Consider the following 19,010-nt stretch of genomic DNA (forward strand, 5'->3'; position numbering starts at 1 on the left):
TTCTTAAAACTCTGACAATTTTTGCAATTCACACAGATGCAAATTTGGAAGCACTGTTCATAATTCACAATAGATTGTAATTGTATATTTAAGAATAAGAAGAAGATAATAAAAACATTTTGCTAATTGATTGGACGCGTAAAAATAATTTTTGCTAATAAGATTTAAATGTGCACACAATGACGGTAACTGAAAGTTCTAAGGTAAACAATGCTGATAAAACTACTCAACAAGACGAACAAATGGTTAATGCAACAGACAAAAAGGAAATAGATGCAAATAGCACAACTACAGAAACTACTGGAAAAACACCGGCCACAGAAAATGTTGCAATCAAAACAAACGCTGAATTAGGGCCTTCAACAACAACTGCAACAGCTACAACTAATCAAAACGATATGCAAATTAAAACCGGTGAGGTATATCTTATTAAACGCGCTGATGGTAATGTATATCCAGCGCAAATTATTCAGTCTCGTCCTGGGGAACCAGCCACGGGAAATTCCGCTAGCACACCTGCTGAGTACTATGTACACTATGTTGGACTAAACCGACGACTGGACGAATGGGTTTCGCGTGATCGCATTACGGATGCAACAGACGCTGAAACAGCCAGTGAAGCAGCAAATTCTGCTGACTCTGCAGATGGTAATGGTGGTAAAACTATTAAACAATTAAGTAAGGAGCAAATTGCAAATTTAGAAAATCCTTTACCAATGGAAAATAGTGATCGTAAATTGACACGCAATCAAAAAAGACGACATGATGAAATTAATCATGTACAGAAAACGTATGCAGAAATGGATCCAACAACAGCAGCGTTAGAAAAAGAACACGAAGCAATTACAAAGGTCAAATATATCGATAAGCTACGTATTGGACGTTTCGAAATAGATACTTGGTATTTCAGTCCCTATCCCGAGGAATATGGCAAAGTGGGAACATTATATGTTTGTGAATATTGCCTGAAATATATGCGCTTTCAAAAGACCTACCGCTATCACGCATCCGAGTGTACACAGCGACAACCGCCAGGAAATGAAATATACCGTAAGGGTACAATATCTATATTTGAAATTGACGGTAAAGAGCATAAACTTTACTGTCAAATACTCTGTTTAATGGCTAAATTATTTTTGGATCACAAAACATTATACTATGATGTGGAACCATTCTACTTTTACGTACTTTGTGAAATCGACAAGCGAGGAGCACATATAGTGGGATATTTTTCTAAAGAGAAAGAGTCGCCAGAAAATAATGTTGCTTGTATATTGATCCTGCCACCGTATCAACGAAAAGGATATGGAAAATTATTAATAGCCTTTAGCTATGAGTTGTCAAGGCGAGAAGGTGTTGTTGGTAGCCCGGAAAAGCCACTTTCCGATCTGGGACGTTTGAGCTACCGCAGTTATTGGGCGTATACCTTGTTGGAGTTTATGAAAGAATGTCGCACAACAACACAAAGTATTAAAGAGTTGAGTGAATTAAGTGGTATAACACAGGAAGACATCATTTATACACTGCAATCAATGAAAATGGTTAAATACTGGAAAGGCCAACATGTTATCTGCGTGACACCGAAAACAGTTATGGAACATTTGCAGTTGCCGCAATTTAAGAAACCGAAATTAACCGTTGATCCAGCTTACCTTCGTTGGGTACCACCTAAAAGAAACCCAACTGGAAATGCTAAATTTAAGAAAGTTGCTTAAATAGTTTATTATAATGAGAATTGAATAAAAAATGTTTATGCAAATAAAAAAAATATTATTATTATTATTTAATGAAAAGGATAACATAATTAGAACTTAATAGTACAAAAAGTATATTAAATTTTTACAATCAAATATTTTCCTATATTTATTAATATTTGGCTAGTTGGCAACGCGGTACACGAAAACAAAACCAGCTGCTTTCTATACACATATTTTTCATGTTTTCCGGCTTTTTAAGTGTTGAAAATTAAATAGAACAATTTATATATAATAATGGGTCTCCTCTCGGATCCCTCATTAACGCCGCGTGGAAAATTTGGGCGTACATTAGCTAAACATAGTGGAAAAATTTCTTTGTTTTTCTATATAGCCGGCTTGGCTTGGTTCGTTTGTCTGTCACACCCTGAATTCAGCCATGGTACTTATTTATCAGAAAATGCGCTCTCACCAGGTAAAGTAAAAGAATAAAATTTCAAACGCGTTTTAAAAAACTCTCTTATTAGGACTCGTTGATCCGGAAATCGGACAAGACTCTGTGCGTCTCGCACAAACTTTATATGAAGAGCTACAACGTGAGCGTACCGATCATAAATCCACTACACCACACGCTTGGATCGCAGCAAAGATGCATCAAATTGGACTCGAAACTCATGTGCATAATTTCACACTTCGCTATCCTTTTAGCGCAGGAAAAGAATATCATGGCAAAAATGTGTATGGAATATTGCGTGCACCACGCGTTAGCTCTACTGAGGGTGTGGTATATACGGCGCCATATCGGGCTGTTAACTCTGTGCACACCGACATAACGGCTAGTGTCCCAATGTTATTAGCATTTGCAGATTTTGCACGCAGTAAGTTTGCATTGAATAAAGTTATAGAACTTTGATGAACAAATGTTTTATATTTCCTCTAGAAAAAAATTACTGGGCTAAAGATTTGGTATTCCTGGTAACCGAACAAGAACAACTGGGCATGCATGCCTGGTTGGAGGCTTATCATGAAGGCGGCATAACAGATTCACCAATTTTGCGATGCGGAAATCTACCAGCACGCGCGGGTGCGCTACAAGCCGCACTTAATTTAGAAATACAAGATCTAGACATTGGTAGAGTACATGTACAGATGAAATCTGTTGAATTTGCAAATATTAAACTTAATTTCGCTTATTAGATTACATTGACGTAAAAATTGAAGGTTTGAATGGTCAGTTGCCGAATTTGGATATGTTCAACTTGGTGCAACGTCTGACGTCGCGCAGCGGTCTTTCATCTGGTTATAAGCATACGCCACGCAAGAAGCGTCGCTCCAACCGTGACTCATTGGAGGATAATTTACGTCACATGGTAGAAATGTTAAAAAGCCAAGCTACCGGTGTACCCAACGGCAATCACGGCCTATTCCATCGTTACCGCATAGAATCGCTGACACTTGAAGCTGTGAAACGCACAACCAACACCAATAACAGCAATCGTTATGGCACTGCACTCTCACTTTTGAAAACAGTTGAGGGCATTTCGCGTAGTTTAAACAATCTACTGGAACGTTTTCACCAGAGTTACTTCTTCTATATATTAGTGCAGAATGATCGCTTCGTTTCGATAGGCGATTATATGCCCTGTCTTATTGCATTAGCTAGCCCCATGTTCATTAAGGCTTTTCTGCTTTGGCTAACCACCACAAGCGCAGATGACGCAACGTCAGAGGAAGAGGACACAACGACACATGAAGAAAGATTACCAATGCATTTACCTTACATTTCGGTGCTGCTTTACATGGTCGCAGCGCTACTGTTAGGCTTCTTCTGCAACACCCTACCATACAGCCAACATGTCCGGGACTACTTCAACTCTATGGGCGTTAGCACCCAATGGAGTGTTGGTCTCATTTTGGCTGTGCAAGTACTACTAGGCATTTTATTGCCACTATTCTACACACTCCCAGAGGCCGGTCTTGAATTGCTACATATTGGTGTGTTAATATTCACGGGCGTAGCACTGATCGTAACTGGACTGTTAAATTTCGCTTTGGGCTTCATATTGGCGGTGATCATCTCTCCGGTAACAATATTACTACAAAGCGAGCACGTCAACGGCTTGCGTCAGAAATTAACACGTATTTACACAGTTCTGCTCAATCCTATGGTTGTCATATATTTACTAGTATTATGGCTGACTCTTTTTGAATTCCCGGAATTGGCATTGAAGGACATGGCAATGCGCGCTATTAGCGCCTCTTTGGATGCCATAACATATGGTCTGATGGACAGTATTGTAAGTGAAAATATTATAACGGCGCATGTGAATGTTAATTGCATGATTTGTATTTAATCCTTACAGATTTATGGCAATTGGCTATACACGGCGATTGCTGCTATTTATTTCCCATTGTGGATTTTGTACTGGACTTTGGCTTTGGGCCGAAAAAGCTATGCTGTGACGGCTAATAAAAAATTTAATTAATTTTTAGTATGCCATACTTTCCAGCGAAAGTTTAATTTCCAGGAATGTAGTTATGTACTTGCTTCGCTTATACTAGTGTTTGAAATAAAAAATATCAACCGATTCATTCGTGTAGATTCGTATATCCATAAATTCAATTCTTCATTTGCCTGCAAAATTCCATTTATCAGATTTAAGAAACATTACACATACGGATTTTATCTCCTTAAATCTTATATTTATTTGATAAAAAAGTTTAGATACGCTTTGTGTTCTCGTTTTGAGTAGGTACATACAATATTCGTTTATGTATTGTTAATAATTTAAGTTCTTGGATTACATGATAGGAGTGCACCGGGTTTTTACTGCTAATTTATAACTTTTTCTTACTTTATATATAAAATAAAAATAATTCAGCATTTACAAACTTAAATAACGGTTTGTTATTTTGCTTACTAGCCAATTTATATTTATAACTTACACATTGATACATGATGTGTAAATGGCTGACGCATATGTACTATATGTATATACATTTGTAAAAATACATGCAAACACCATTTTATAAGACATGCTTCGAGTACTGATAAATTTCTCAAACTTCTTTGGACTTAATTTCTATATGCTATCGCTGTGCAACGGCTGCAAATGCCTTTTTACAAAAAATATACCCTTTTGTAATAAATAAAAATGTATGAAAGTGGCATAAGCATGCCACCAACCGCAAACCTTATGTGCGTGTACTTTATGTATGTATATTGTACAATAATAATTATAATAATTAACACGATAACAATCGTAGCGTAGAAACAATAATTTAAAAAAATAAGCAAATATCGTAAATATCTGTGTGTACTCGCATCAAAGAATGTGTGTACACATTTATGTGCATGTATGTATGGTATTTTCTTAAGCCTAAGCCTATTTATTCAACAATTATGTTTAGTAAATTGCCTCGAAACGTTTTCGCTTTGTGTTCACGTCATTTTTGCTTCTCAAAGTTCAGCGAGCGCGGCATTAGCGACAAATTCTTTAAGCACGCGTGCGCTTGTTGCACCATGAATTGTTGATCCTTGGTTTGACCGCATGCTAAGCGCTCCCATTTGGGATCCAAATATTGTTGTCCATTGCGTTCACGCGGCGGCAATATCGACAATACATTTTGACTCTGTTGTTGTTGTCGTTGTCGCTGTTGTGGACTGTTTTCTTTTTTGGCTTCTTCATTGGTTTCAAGTAGTAGGTCAGCCTCACTGCATAAGGTATCTTTCATAATTATAGTTGTGGGTGAGAAAGCAATTGACTCGTTGGATGTAAGAAATTTACTCGGAGTCTCAGTTTCGTAAGGTAATGGTTTCTTTTCATGTTTGACACCGATGCTGGGCATAACATTTTCACCCCAGCTGGTGATCAATGACTTTCGTGCCTTCTTTGTTGGTTGTGTTGTGGAACCACCACCGCCAACGGTGCTTCTAGATCCATCATTAGTCAAGTCCGCATCCGATGAGATATTCTCTTTTTTAATAATCATATTATTTGAGTCATTCACTTGTTCTTCATGAATTATTTCGGCCAAATCCTCTACTAAGGAGGAAGGACTTGGTGGAATGTAACGTCGCTTCTTCCCTAGCGCGGCTAGAGCATCCTTGAAAGGTGTTGGCGTACGTGGACCTAAAATACCTGTAAAACATAGTGTGAATTTCATTGAATTGTTTATTTCACAATTTTTTAATTACAGCTTACTTTTTTGTGGCGTTTCAATTGATGAACTTTCCAACTCCTTTTTGATTTCTACTCCGGGTCGCCCACTACCTTTGTGTACAGGCGTGCTGGCACGTAAGCTTATATCTTCAAACGACGGTAGACATGGTGAATTGAGAAATTGTGATGGTGAAAATGGTAAGGGTTTTATGGGTGTCATAACCGGTGACTCTGGCAATTTCGCTTCCGATTTTAACCACTGACTGGAAATTACACCCATATTATCAAAGCCAACTGTTGAAATTGTATTTGTTGTGCACATTTCTAAGTATTGTTGTTGTTGTTCCGTTTGCGGACGCGCACGCTTCAATATATTTGGTGGCGGGCGTGTAGGTGGTGGCTTAACGACTTGTTGCTGTGCTGATATTTGCATTGCCGCGACGGCCGATGTACTCGGCTGCTCGTGATTCTGTTCGTTTTGCTGTCGCATTTGAGGACGCTGTAATATTTGTGCCGACAAGGACAGTGTTGGAGCAGGTGCTTGTACTTGCGGTTGTGCAGATGCTCCGACACTCGCTTTTATCAGAGCTTTCAGATTTGATCGAGAATCTTGTAAATCAGGACACAGGCGTCCAAGAACTCTTAAGCGATGTGGATCGTATTTGCGTCTCATGGTGGAGTTCCAGTGGTTCTTTATGGCATTATCTGTACGTCCTGGTAGTAGCTTAGCTATTTTCGCCCACTGATTGCCCCATTCCATATGAGCATTAAAGATTATACGATCCTCCTCTTCCGTCCATGCAGTTTTCTTAATATTAGGATTGAGATGATTATGCCAACGTTCACGGCATTGTTTACCAATACGACCATTTAAGTATCTCGAAATCAATGTCCATTTTTTTGGACCGAATCGTCGTACTAGTTCAACAACTTTTTCATCCTCTTCTTTTGTCCAAGGACCTTTGATTAATTCTGGATTTAATACCTTAGCCCAACGCTGTTGTACTTGCTGTTCGGTACGATCTTTAAACTGTGGCGCAATCAATTCCCACTGATCGCCATATTGTCCCACCAACCCTTTTAAAAGATTATCCTCAGCTCGAGACCAACGTTTACCATAACCATTGCCACCAGTGGTGCGCGAACTCAAACTACTAGAATCATCATCGATGCCACCACCATTATCAGAGCATTCCGATTCGCCCGAATCTCCACTACCACTTTCCAAACGTTCGGCGATGAAGTAGGTATCAACATTTTCCGAATCCATATTTCGTTCCTTAAAACTATTATTTGTCTATATCCCCAATCGCACGGGTACAACTATGATATGTGTGAATATCCTTACAATATTGATATTGATGAACTTTACCACCGCAATAACAGCACTTTCCTATGCTATTATTATGCGCAACGTTTGCGTAATGTTCAAAAATTTCATGCAAAGAAGTTGATTCAAATACTTGTCCACAGCTCAAACATTTCACTCCCTCGTTTTGATGTTTTTTTAAAAGTCGTGGATGTATTGCGTCGTGCTCACAAAGTCCTCTTTCTGTTTGTGTAGGGGCTTCTATTTTACCTCCACCAATTGGTATATAGTTAACGTTTGTGAAATTATTATTTGTACTCGAATTTAAGTGTCCAAACGGTTCCATTAAAATATATCGAATTTAACTGAAACTTATGATTGTCAAAAATACTCCACCTGTTTGCAACAACAATTTACTACTAAACTTAGTTTTCTCACAGTTGACTTTTTCAAATTCAGCGTCTAAAAATCTAATTGCATGGCTGAGAATAACACATTAACAAACGTGAGCAGCGACGACTACGACACGCGCTGACAGCAGCTGTCACAAGCAGCGATCTGCTGCTGCGCCAGCCTAGTCCCACGGACGGACATACACACCCTCAGCTAGTTGCTTCTATTACATGCGTTAAATAGGCTCCGAATTACTAAATTGACGTTAGTATAACCTTTTCCAAACTTGATCACCTTGAGGAGGAGCTAAAACGCTTTTGATTGCACAAATTTCTAATTAGCTACATTTAATTCCGTTTGTAATATTTACAATTTTAATTTGCACAGAACGTTTCGTTCTCGTTTAACGACGGTTTTTACTTACACACACAATAGCCATTTTGAAATGAGCTTACAAGGTTGCATTTGGAGTTCAATGAGAAGAACTCATGCGCCGTTAAATGGTTGAATAACGGCTTCAAAAATGGATATGATATAATAAAGTTAAAGGCAATAACAGATACACACTTTTAGAATTTTTACTATACTTTGCTGATCCCAATATCAATATTAGTTTATGAAGTAAGAATTAAAATTAAATTTAGCGCAACAATATCCAAAATAACAGCGTTTTTGATGTTAACTTGTGCAAGGTTAACCGAATTTTTTATCTTACTTTGGACCATGTGTTTTAATAATTTTCTTCACTATAAGAAGCTTCAAATTAATTGGTTTTGGAATCATTACTCTTTCTATAAACAGCATTGAATAATTATTCTCAAAAGTACAAGCTCCATATATCCCAATGACTTTTTTCAAAACTTTATAATGCAACCTTGAAAGGAAGTACAACTAACTTCTGTTGTCTACTTATTTGGCGCTTTTATTTGACATTTGCAACAGAAGAGCAGTAGAGGAATTTCGTTCAACCACCATATTTTAAAAACAATTTCATTTTAAAGCAACACAACGGCGTCTTTTACGCGCGTTCAAATAAATTTGTTTAAATTGTATTAATTACCAATCGATAAAATGTCTAATGTCTCCACGAAAAAGATCTTCATTCAAATTGAATCCGCAGCCGAACAACAGGTAAGTAACTTCTAAATACTTAAAATGTACATAAAGCGAAGCCACGCCGATTAATTGAAAGGCCTACTAACGCATTACTGAATTTTCATAATGTTTCGTGTTCATTTCACAGCCATTTGACTTTCCACCACACTTTTTCATTTATACTAATATGTCTTTTTTTATTTACATTTGTTTGGTGCATTTTGTTTTTATGGCATGGGACCTATATATATGTACATAAACATCGCTAACTGCATTACACTTCATCCGCTTGTTTTTGATGTTGACTAGGAGAATTTAAAGAATCAGCGCAAGACCTTTAAGGTGCTGCAGCCAGGTGGAATCGCCAGTGACAAAGAAAACTTGGCTGGGCGTCCACAAATTGACAAACTGAGCCGCCTCAAAGCGTAAGTTGCGTGTTTCTTCTACTAATTCCAAATCGTAGTGGTATATTAGACATAATTAGTGTTTTTATAAAGAATGTAATTGTAGATACTAATTTATTACATTCACAGCGCTACTGAGGCCTCTTTGGCTTCCACAGATTTACCAAAACGCAAAAAGGTTGAGACGCGTGCTTCGGAAACTCAGACTAGCCCACAAAAAAATGTCAGGGGTGCAGAAAAAACTACAATAACAGGTGAAGACCTTACTAGTGAAGAGAACCCCGGTGAGCTATATTGGGAACATTTAGCAGAGAAACGGCGTGAAGCTTTAGAAGAGACGCTGAAAGAAAATCAACATTTGCATGAACGAATTGAGGGATTAGAGGCAGAATTGGACACATCTCGTCAAATGTTGGAGGAGGCGCGTAATTTAGTCGAAGTATTGACGGAGATGTTAAACGAAAATGAAGCTGAACGTGAAATTGAAAGTGACGGTGGTGTTGTAGGCGGTGAAGAACATGGAGGAACTGCTGGCAATATACTGGCTGATGATGACAACAGCAATACGTCCAAATCGAGTGCCGAAGCACCATTACCCAGTGCAGAGCATGAAAGATTGGAGCACTCTCGCACACCTTAAACAAGTACAATCTACAGGAGAAGGCTGAATGTTTAGCTTTACTTTATTAGCTCAATTGGAGTCGTCTCGCTCAACGTACTAATTTACAAGTTTATTACTATATAGCTATATTACCTTAAATACGTTAGTTTATTTAAACATTTTTGTATTAATAATTTTACCCGACAAGTACGCACCAAAGCAAAACGACGGGATGCCGCTGCCCAGTATCGGTGCTCCAGTGCGGTACAAAATACTTATTAATCCTCACATTTATTACAACTTTTTTTATTTGTAATTAAAACCCAAACGTTCAACTGTTTAAATAATTGATTTTTATGTTTGCCCGGTGTTAGTTACGGATTTGAAATGAAAATGCATTATTTACATCTATTTCCTTTTAGGATTAATAATTGCGTTCGAATGCTTATGTAGTACTTGAAAATTTATAATAAATTTATTAATTGTTGCTAAATTGTGATGTTTAATTCCGTTTACCCACTTATGACAAATAGCAATACGAAACGATAAGCATATGTACTATGTATGTATATAGGTGTGTATAAGTATTTCTTATTTGATATTCGCCCTTAGGTAGACTAACTGATTTTGCCAGCATTGTTGTGCAAAATATTCGTTTCATTTTCACCATCTGCTCCCTATGCTTCAGCCCATTTCCACAAGCAAAGAAAATCGTTAACAGTGCTGCCAAATCCTTCATTAAATTTCCGTACTTAGTTTACCGCTACTTTTTTGACGTTTCCGCTCATTTCTTTGTGTGCCACCAGTTAATAAGGATGGAAATAAAAAATTCCGCCGATATTCGTATCCTTTTCAATAAAATTGCACACATTTTTATTTAAACAACGGTTTACTTAATATATCTTTCACACAGCATCGCCATTTGGTCGAATATTCGAGCATTACAAAAGTTTCAATGCAGTACAATCGTCTCTTCTAAATTTGTTGCTACACACCAACAGGTCGGTGGTACTTAGCGCACCCACTGGTTCTGGTAAGACTGTAGCCTTTGAGTTAGCCATCGTGCGTATGTTACTCGATCATCCACATGACACCAACAATGCTCAGGAGCATTCCACTAGAGTAATACCAGTCAAAGCGGTGTATGTGGCACCAATTAAGGCACTTTGTGCTGAACGATTTAATGATTGGAAGTCGCGCTTCGAAAAGCTAGACATAGACTGTGTACTCATAACAGGCGATAGTGATTTGGATGAACTGGCACGTTTACGTAGTGCTCAAGTGATAATCACTACACCAGAGAAATGGGATTCGTTAACACGTCATTGGCGTGATTGTCGTGATGTTATCGGCTCTATACAACTTTTTCTCATAGACGAAGTGCATTTGTTAAACGAAGATGTGCGTGGCCCAGTGTTAGAGGCTATAGTTTCACGTATGCATACTATTGCACGTGATGTTTTGAATAAACCGTTGCGTTTTGTTGTTGCTTCGGCCACTATACCAAATGCACATGATATAACATGCTGGATTGCGGGTATTGTTGACAACAGAAACTGTAAAGGCAGCGGTAACAAGATTAAACAAGAAAATGTCGCCGAGTTGGTGTAAGGAATTTGATTTTTACAATATGAAATATTACATTTTTAATTATTAATGCTATACTAACGATCTAACACAGTTACTCAGATGTCGATCGCCCTGTGCCATTGGAGAAGCATGTGCTGGGCTTTAATTGGAGTTTACGTGGTTTTAAATTTGATATGAGTCTCAATTATAAGTTAATGGACATATTGCGCAAATATTCCGAATGTAAAGCTACTTTGGTAAGTGAATTAATATTCGTTTGTTTTTAATACTTATATTTTGCTAGATACGCTGACAAATTAAGTTTGTATATATTATGTATTTTATGTAAACTGAAATATTCCTCATTATGTTTTTTATTGAATAGTAATTTTGTGTTATTAGATTTTCCAAAATGTATGGTATATGTATATGCATTGTATACTTACATTAACTAGCTCTACTAAGTTTTAGAAAAACTGTGTGTCTTCAAGTGATTTTATTTATTAATTTTACTATTTCAGATTTTTTGCAATAGTCGAAAATCTGCTGAAATGGCGGCAACCGTTTTAGAGAAAAATATTACCTCATATTTCGCACTCAGTGACCAACAGAAGACAAACCTTACACAACTCGCCCAAGTGTAAGTATTTGCATATTTCACAATACTTTGGAATTTAGTTAAAGACATTTAAAAAAACCCCAAGTCAGTGTTTTATACCCCGAACAATATATGTATATGTATGTAAATACATATAATAAGTTCGCCAAGAATCTCATTTGTCGGAATCGCGCGATATTGGGCTATTATATCATATACTTATATAAATGCAAAATAATCTGACCAGCCAAAATCAAGTTCTTATGTGGAAAACGTTTCTTCACGATAGTTCACACATAGTTTATTGTCCAAGACAAAGCCACAATATTCAAATACATATATTTTTTGAAACAAACTACTATAGCATATTCATACATAACTGCCGTACAAACCGACCGATCCAAATCAAAATAAAGATCATGTTATACCCTTTTGTGTTAAAGAAATGAAATTGTTAACCCTGTGTATTATAGCTCCAACGTGTTTTATTAAAAAAAGATTGAGTAAAGTGTCTAATAGCCAGAATGTGTGTGTGTGTGTGTGTGTGTACTACATAAACAAACACTTGTAGTGTAATTGTTTTTTACACTTTTCTTTTGTTTTCTGTCTTTTCGACTTTTAGCTTGCACGACAATAAACTGCACAAATTGATTGCACATGGCATCGCTTACCATCATGCCGGCATGAGTTTTAGTGATCGTAACAAAGTTGAGGAGAGCTTCCGTCAGGGTAACTTAATGGTTTTGCTCTGCACCAACACTTTGGCAATGGGTGTCAATTTGCCCGCACGCCTTGTGGTCATCAAGTCAACTGAGGTAATTTTCTAAATGGCTTTGCGCTTATATGTACATTGTTTGTGTGTCCATAGTAATTTGTAAACAATTGTAAATCATTAGTATTATCACCTTGGTAATATGACGGAATATCCAGAGAGTACTTTGTTACAAATGATTGGACGCGCTGGACGACCACAATACGATACCAAAGGTGTCGCTGTCATTTTGACGCATATGAGGAATGTGGTGAGTTGAGATTGTTATTACATTATTTATAAAGCATTTTTATACATATAGAGTACCATATTTGGAGTGAATATTTTCTGAAGAATATTTTTAAGTACTAATTGCTTTTATATTTATATTGAAAAGTGAACTAAATTTATTTTTCATAGTCAAGTAATTTCTTTGATGTGACCAAGTTAATATTGACTAAAAATACCCAAATATAAGCTCTTGGTACACCTTATGGCCTTCTATCTTACCTTAAACCATCAAATTTCTTTGTAAAAATATAAAGTCACAAGTTTAGTGGTCTCTTTTAATTTGAAATCCTTTATTACTTTATAATTGAGCCATTTTCCATTCATTCTTATGTGTAACGGTAACAAATATCGATTTGCATGTTTGCAATTATTGCTATTTTTTGATTTGTATTGTCAAAAGGTACATAGTGAACGCTTTCCGCGCATAAAGCGAAGAAGATGATGTACATTTAATACAAATATATATATGTATGTATATGTAGTATTATATAAAATTAACAATATCAAAATCGTAGTATAATATTTAACATATGTAAAAAAGTTATAAAATATAGTTGAAGACATCATGTAACTAAAGTGTAGAAATTGACAGAATGAGAAAAGATATGCATACATATGTGTGCACGTCGATAAGTGCGAAAAATACATATGTATGTATGTATATTTAAAATTTTATTTACAATGCTCGCATTTAAAAGTTAATTTCATTTTAATGGCGAAGAAGTTGTAGTTTTCTTCTTATTGTTGTTGCTGCACACAAGCCTTTTAATTCAATGTTAATGCTTAAGTCCTCCATAAGTGTTTAGCCATACATACATGTATTTATGCCTTTGCGTACCTATGTCTGTTTGCGTTTGTCGCCCTGGACATACATACATATTTATGTGTATGTATGTGTGTGTGTTGTTGCTTTCTTAATATGCAATATTTCGCTATTTTCTGCATATTACCACTTAGCTAATAATTAACTAAATATTTATTTATTTTTCGTTTTCTCCTAAAAAAATTCTAATTGATTTTATTGTTGTTGTATTTATACCATCACCATGCCTTTTAACATTTTCCACATTTTCCATTTGATTGTTTGATTGATTGTACTCCTTGATATGCGTTTTCTTGTTGTTGCGTATTTTTATATCTTGTTTCAGCCGCTTTCTAACCCAATGGGTTTGTTGTATCGAACGTCACTTTAGGCACAAAGCCATTCTCCCCCTCCACTGTGTAGGCAACGGTCATAAGCCGGCCATCGGGCAGCCACACAGAGTATTGACCAGACACCTGTGAAGTTTTAGCATTAAATTTCCTAATTGTATTTCAATAGTTCAACTATTGTTGTTGCTTACCTTTCCAGCAGCATCGCCTGCTTCGTTTTTGTTAAAGAACAGTTCTTTTTCGGCATCCTTAACCTCATATTGGTATTCATACTATAAGCAGATAAATTTACAAGACATAAATTATTTTATTTTTGCATAGTTTATTAAAACAAAAAATAATATATAAGAAGAGGTTTAGATTCCTAGTAGTGATGACACTTGAGGCCTTGCTACTCTCGACCTTCACACAAGAGCTGAGCCTAGCAAACCTTCAGCATCGCATTCGAAAAGTGTACAGTGCCACCACAGCACTTAGCGTCGTAAGATAGTTCGTGGCCTTAACCAGAATCCACTCTGCGAGAGAACGATCCTCGTAGCGTTGGACTTATCAAAAGCCTTTGACACAGTCAATCACACAACGCTACTTGAGGACATCGAAGAAACTACGCTCCCTCCAGGACTGAAGAGGTGGACCATGAACTACGTCGATCATCCGTACTATTTCGAGGTAAAGACTCAAAATTGAGAAGAATTAAACAAGAGGGTTAGAAAATTTCTATCACTTCGTACGCTGATGATTGCACATTATTGCCGTCGGGCAATGGAATCGGTGGCATGTGTTCAAAGGTAAACGCGTAAGGCTGTTCCTGCTGTGATGCTTTCGCCAACAACACCTTCACCGACTCTATTTCAGTGAATGACGTACTTGGCGTCAAACCACCACCCATTGCAGACGAAGAGCTTGAGTTGCCGCGAGAAGCGAGACTGACTCTTGCGCAGCTCCGTTCTGGATACTGCAGCCGGTTAAACTCCCACTTATCCAGAATAGACCCCGATATATTTAATATATGTCCAGCGTGCAATGCCTCACTAACCCTTCTCATCAGACACCCCTCTCCTTTTGATCCGACCACGTCGAAACTTCACGTTTCCTAAGCCTACCTTCGGACGATGTCGACGACAACTTATCTAATCCTTACCATCCTAACGGGGATTAGGTACCCGTTACAACAACTACAACAAGCCAGCAAATTTCTGAACATGCTTCTCATTTATCGACAAGTTTATTTAAAACTATTCCGGATTAGAGTCGTGTTTTATTTTTATACCTGCAAGCTCATCTGATGGTGTGAGATCCAAGGTAGTGCTCATCAGCGCTTGTGAAGCAAAAATACAACAACAGCAACTATTATAAAAGATTTAGATCAAAATAATATAAAATAAATTCACATGCATATTACTGCTTGCCTTGAAATTGATGGTTCTACGAGCTTAAGGGCGCTGACTAAAGGTTTCTTCGTTTGTGAAATAAATTAAAATCTCTATTTTTCCAACATTTTTCTAAAACTTATGGTTTCAGCTGGGATTTGAACAAACGACGATCTACATAGTAGTCACGTACTTAACTAACTCAGGTGCCCATATTAATAATATTGCGAGAAAAAGTGAAAATTTAAGAAAAAAGTTGAAATAACCTTTTTTCATTTAACATTGGATAATTTCTTCAGTTTAAGCTCACGACTCTAATTTTGTAATTTTGGCTTACACTTTTTCTACTGTAAACAACAATTTTAAACAGAAGATAATCAGCATCGGCTTGGAGGTTGTCATTTGATTTCATCTGTTTATTCAAACCCATTCACTGTCAGTCACTCACTGCTAAATCGCTGTAATTTCTTTATATTATTAGCTGACTATAATTTATAAGAAATGCTGACCACATCATAAATTATAGCAGAAGCTTGTAGTTTACCTACATACATACATACATGGCACCTGCATTGAATTTCAACCTCAATATTCCAGTCTCAAATGTTGGATAATTTTTGATAATTAGATTCAACAATTAATTCAAACTATTTTGTTGTTCTTGTTGTCACATAAAAATCCCGCCCGGTACCGGTTATCTACCAGATAAAACACAGGCAACAATCGGGTACTACACAATTATTCGATCTGTGATTTGTTGGTTAAATAAACAAAACTGTGCAAAAATATTATTTATTCAAAAATCCATTATAAAAATTGTTTGCTAAACTTGATTTATATTTCAATTGTACAGCTTTTATACATTCCAATTAGAATCTCCTTAAGTAGCTGTATTATAATGCGTTTGGAAATTAATATTTTTCCATTTGGAGAATTTCGTATCGTTTCGTTTGGGAATTATATGTCGCTCGATTGTTTCTGAAGTACTTCTGTCCCATTAGAAACAAGAGAAAAAAATAGTCTAGTCGACAACAAAGTTTGCGAAAGTTGCTGAAATTTATTTTGTAGCATATTTAAAGCTAATATTGGACCACTATAGAATACAACTGACACGCAATCTGATAGATCAAATTCAAATCCCTGTATGGAAAACTTTTTTTTTGATGATACATCTAAATTTGGCATCGGCAGCGCTATGATTTCCGAGGACATTGTTCAAATCGGACAACTATAGCATACAGCTGCCAAGCAAACTGACCGATCACGCTCAAGTTCTTGTATGGAAAACTGTTTTTAATTGACAAGATATCTTCACTAAATGTAGAAAGGAATATTGCCGAAGGTTGCGCTACTTTCTCCGAACAGATTGTTCAGATGAAACCATTACAATATTTATATGCCAATTTTTGACATGCAAAAGTAATGTTTAATCAAAAATGTGCGAAATTGAATTTTTAAACCCAAAATCGAAAAAATATCAATTAATTTCTTTTATTTTTAACTATAAACTTGGGACTAAAATTTTTTTCATTTTGGGATTAGAAATTTGAAAATTATTTTTAATGCACATGCTCGGGATAAAAAATAAAAAAAAAAAAATTAATTGTAACTATAATTTAATTATTGTTTTAATCTACTCTTATCACAATTTTGATGTAAAAAATTGGATTACTTTTTCCCTACTCCCAGAAAAATTAGAAAAAGGAAATTTTTGAAATATGTCAAAATGTTGGTAATTAAATTTTTAATCCCAAAATCAGAATTAAACATTTATGAAGTAGAAATTGTTTTAATGAGTATGTTTGTCGATCACTGCTCTAGAGCTTTGAATATGATGGCTTTAATAAATGATAAAAGAAATACACAAACGCCAAAAAATAAAATTATTATTTTTTTTTATTTTTAAATATAAAATTGAGACTAAATTTTTTTTCAATCCGGTATTTGGAATTCGAAATTTGAAAATTATTTTTAAATCAGATTCTAGGAATTATAAAATAAAAGAATTTAATTGAAACTATACTTTAATTATTTTTTATCCTTATCACAATGTTGATATAAAAAGTTGGATTTTTCTTACTTCCAGGAAAATTAGTAAAAAGGTAGCGTTTTTTGAAGGTTTCTGAAAAATTTAAAAAATTTGGAAATCTGTTTATGTTTACCGATGCTTCCAACGCCAAATGCTTTCTAAGCCGTTTAAAAATTACAAAAATATTTATCAAAACTGATACAATTTTTGATATCTCCTGTTCTATATAAATTTATCTCAAGATTTATTTTATTAAAAAAAATTATCGTTGGGTCTTCTAGCTAGAACGAACTTCAGTATTTACATACCAATATATGTATATACTACTTATACATATGTATATAGTAAAATAGTATATAGTAGGCTCCTAGACAAACTCTTCCACCGTGCCTATGCGCTGGTAATTAAGCGCAACGCTGCCAGTTCTACAGCAATTTACTTTGATTGCATTTTTATCAGTGTTGACAGGGTAATTTTTCCAAATTAGCCGGCGCTCACACTTCGCAGCGATTGCGCAAAACAATGTGAATGAGAAAAGAAATAATTCACTTTGCGATTGCGCTTTCAAAAATAATTGTTTTCCTTTTTTTCATTTTACAGACTTCCACTTGAGTTTTAGTGTAACTTAACGATTTTTCATTTCGCGTTAACATTTAGTTCATGAACTACTCACAAGCAGAACTGCCTACTCTTTAGAACCAAAAATAGAAAAAGCAGGGAGTTTTAGAATTTACCGGCTCTGGTTGCTCTGGCGCCTGTGGTCGTGCTTGCACCAACAGCACACAAGCAACGAGCACAACCAACGCGACAAACGACACTCTGACGGACAAAATCTCCATTATTACTCCTTTGCTAGTATCCTTTAAGCGACCGTTGCGCAATTTCTTTTACTCTCTTCTTGACTCCACCGAATCGTTGAATCCTTCGTCGCTGCTCGCACACCTTTCGCGATCACTAATTTCGCCTCTAAGCAAGTGTGTTAAGAGTGTTGGTGTATTACGAGTGTATTTCACGAGTTGCCCTACGTTCGTTCGTTCACAAATTTTAGTGCACAACCGTATTCGTACTCGAGACGCTTTTAATTCGTACTGACACTTGGAGCCGTTGCATTTGTCTTTTATATGAGAAGTTGGCGGCAAATGTGCGGCACATCGTATAGGTCAAAGGTGTTGAGGAGAAGCTACAGCAACAGTTGCTGCGGCAGTTGCGGTGGTGGCGGTGGCGGTGGCTGCGGCAGTCACCAAAAGCCGGTGATGATGCTCTCGTCTCTTCGTTACGAATATCTGCTGTTTGATTTTTTATAAGTGTTGTTACTGTTGTTTGGTGTTGTTGTTGTTATTGCATTGTATGCTTGTATGTATGTATGTACCGCTGTAGGTACTAACGCTAAGCCACATCTATAACAATGGCCCAAACTGCTCAGTTGCATGCACAAAGAGCAATGCAAACATACATACCTGCATACATATGAACATATCTATATGTCTATATGTTCGTACGAGTATAACGGACTTGCGTGTATATTGCACCCGATCTGCGAAATTCAGTGTGGTGGCTCTTCTCCGTTACATCTCAACATTTCGACTGAGTT

The 19,010-nt window shown here is 36.3% G+C and overlaps 6 protein-coding genes across 7 annotated transcripts; 4 read left to right on the forward strand and 2 right to left on the reverse strand.

The window, feature by feature from the left end:
- The first annotated feature begins 99 nt into the window (after positions 1-99).
- On the forward strand, positions 100-1,762 carry LOC126758959 (histone acetyltransferase KAT8). The gene has a single exon (XM_050473455.1). The coding sequence runs from the start codon at positions 180-182 to the stop codon at positions 1,713-1,715; it is 1,536 nt and encodes a 511-aa protein (XP_050329412.1). The 5' UTR covers positions 100-179; the 3' UTR covers positions 1,716-1,762.
- Positions 1,763-1,894: 132 nt separating this feature from the next.
- On the forward strand, positions 1,895-4,302 carry LOC126758951 (glycosylphosphatidylinositol anchor attachment 1 protein). The gene is made up of 5 exons (XM_050473442.1): positions 1,895-2,169; positions 2,222-2,572; positions 2,635-2,826; positions 2,892-3,991; positions 4,058-4,302. Exons 1-5 carry the CDS (start codon positions 1,992-1,994, stop codon positions 4,178-4,180), a joined length of 1,944 nt encoding a protein of 647 aa, XP_050329399.1. The 5' UTR covers positions 1,895-1,991; the 3' UTR covers positions 4,181-4,302.
- A 73-nt stretch (positions 4,303-4,375) lies between these two features.
- On the reverse strand, positions 4,376-7,993 carry LOC126758952 (myb protein). Its single transcript, XM_050473443.1, has 2 exons — positions 5,900-7,993; positions 4,376-5,836 (listed from the first exon to the last, which is right to left on the reverse strand). The coding sequence occupies exons 1-2, from the start codon at positions 7,125-7,127 to the stop codon at positions 5,142-5,144; spliced, it is 1,923 nt and encodes a 640-aa protein (XP_050329400.1). The 5' UTR covers positions 7,128-7,993; the 3' UTR covers positions 4,376-5,141.
- A 503-nt stretch (positions 7,994-8,496) lies between these two features.
- Positions 8,497-10,152, forward strand: LOC126758976 (geminin). 2 transcript variants are annotated; one of them, XM_050473481.1, is made up of 3 exons: positions 8,498-8,690; positions 8,964-9,079; positions 9,188-10,152. In XM_050473481.1, the coding sequence occupies exons 1-3, from the start codon at positions 8,631-8,633 to the stop codon at positions 9,696-9,698; spliced, it is 687 nt and encodes a 228-aa protein (XP_050329438.1). In that variant the 5' UTR covers positions 8,498-8,630; the 3' UTR covers positions 9,699-10,152. The 2 variants fall into 2 exon arrangements, with proteins under 2 accessions (XP_050329440.1, XP_050329438.1); XM_050473483.1 differs by lacking the exon at positions 8,964-9,079 and having other exon boundaries at positions 8,497-8,690.
- Positions 10,153-10,614: 462 nt separating this feature from the next.
- Positions 10,615-12,857, forward strand: LOC126759285 (probable ATP-dependent DNA helicase HFM1). Its single transcript, XM_050474020.1, has 6 exons — positions 10,615-10,619; positions 10,661-11,266; positions 11,341-11,485; positions 11,750-11,868; positions 12,449-12,641; positions 12,723-12,857. The coding sequence occupies exons 1-6, from the start codon at positions 10,615-10,617 to the stop codon at positions 12,855-12,857; spliced, it is 1,203 nt and encodes a 400-aa protein (XP_050329977.1).
- Positions 12,858-13,129: 272 nt separating this feature from the next.
- On the reverse strand, positions 13,130-18,503 carry LOC126758987 (pro-resilin-like). The gene is made up of 3 exons (XM_050473504.1): positions 18,154-18,503; positions 14,212-14,292; positions 13,130-14,146 (listed from the first exon to the last, which is right to left on the reverse strand). The coding sequence occupies exons 1-3, from the start codon at positions 18,256-18,258 to the stop codon at positions 14,024-14,026; spliced, it is 309 nt and encodes a 102-aa protein (XP_050329461.1). The 5' UTR covers positions 18,259-18,503; the 3' UTR covers positions 13,130-14,023.
- Between the last annotated feature and the right edge of the window lie 507 nt (positions 18,504-19,010).

Source organism: Bactrocera neohumeralis, chromosome 5 (genome assembly GCF_024586455.1).
Source record: "Bactrocera neohumeralis isolate Rockhampton chromosome 5, APGP_CSIRO_Bneo_wtdbg2-racon-allhic-juicebox.fasta_v2, whole genome shotgun sequence".
NCBI classification, from domain to species: Eukaryota; Metazoa; Arthropoda; class Insecta; order Diptera; family Tephritidae; genus Bactrocera; species Bactrocera neohumeralis.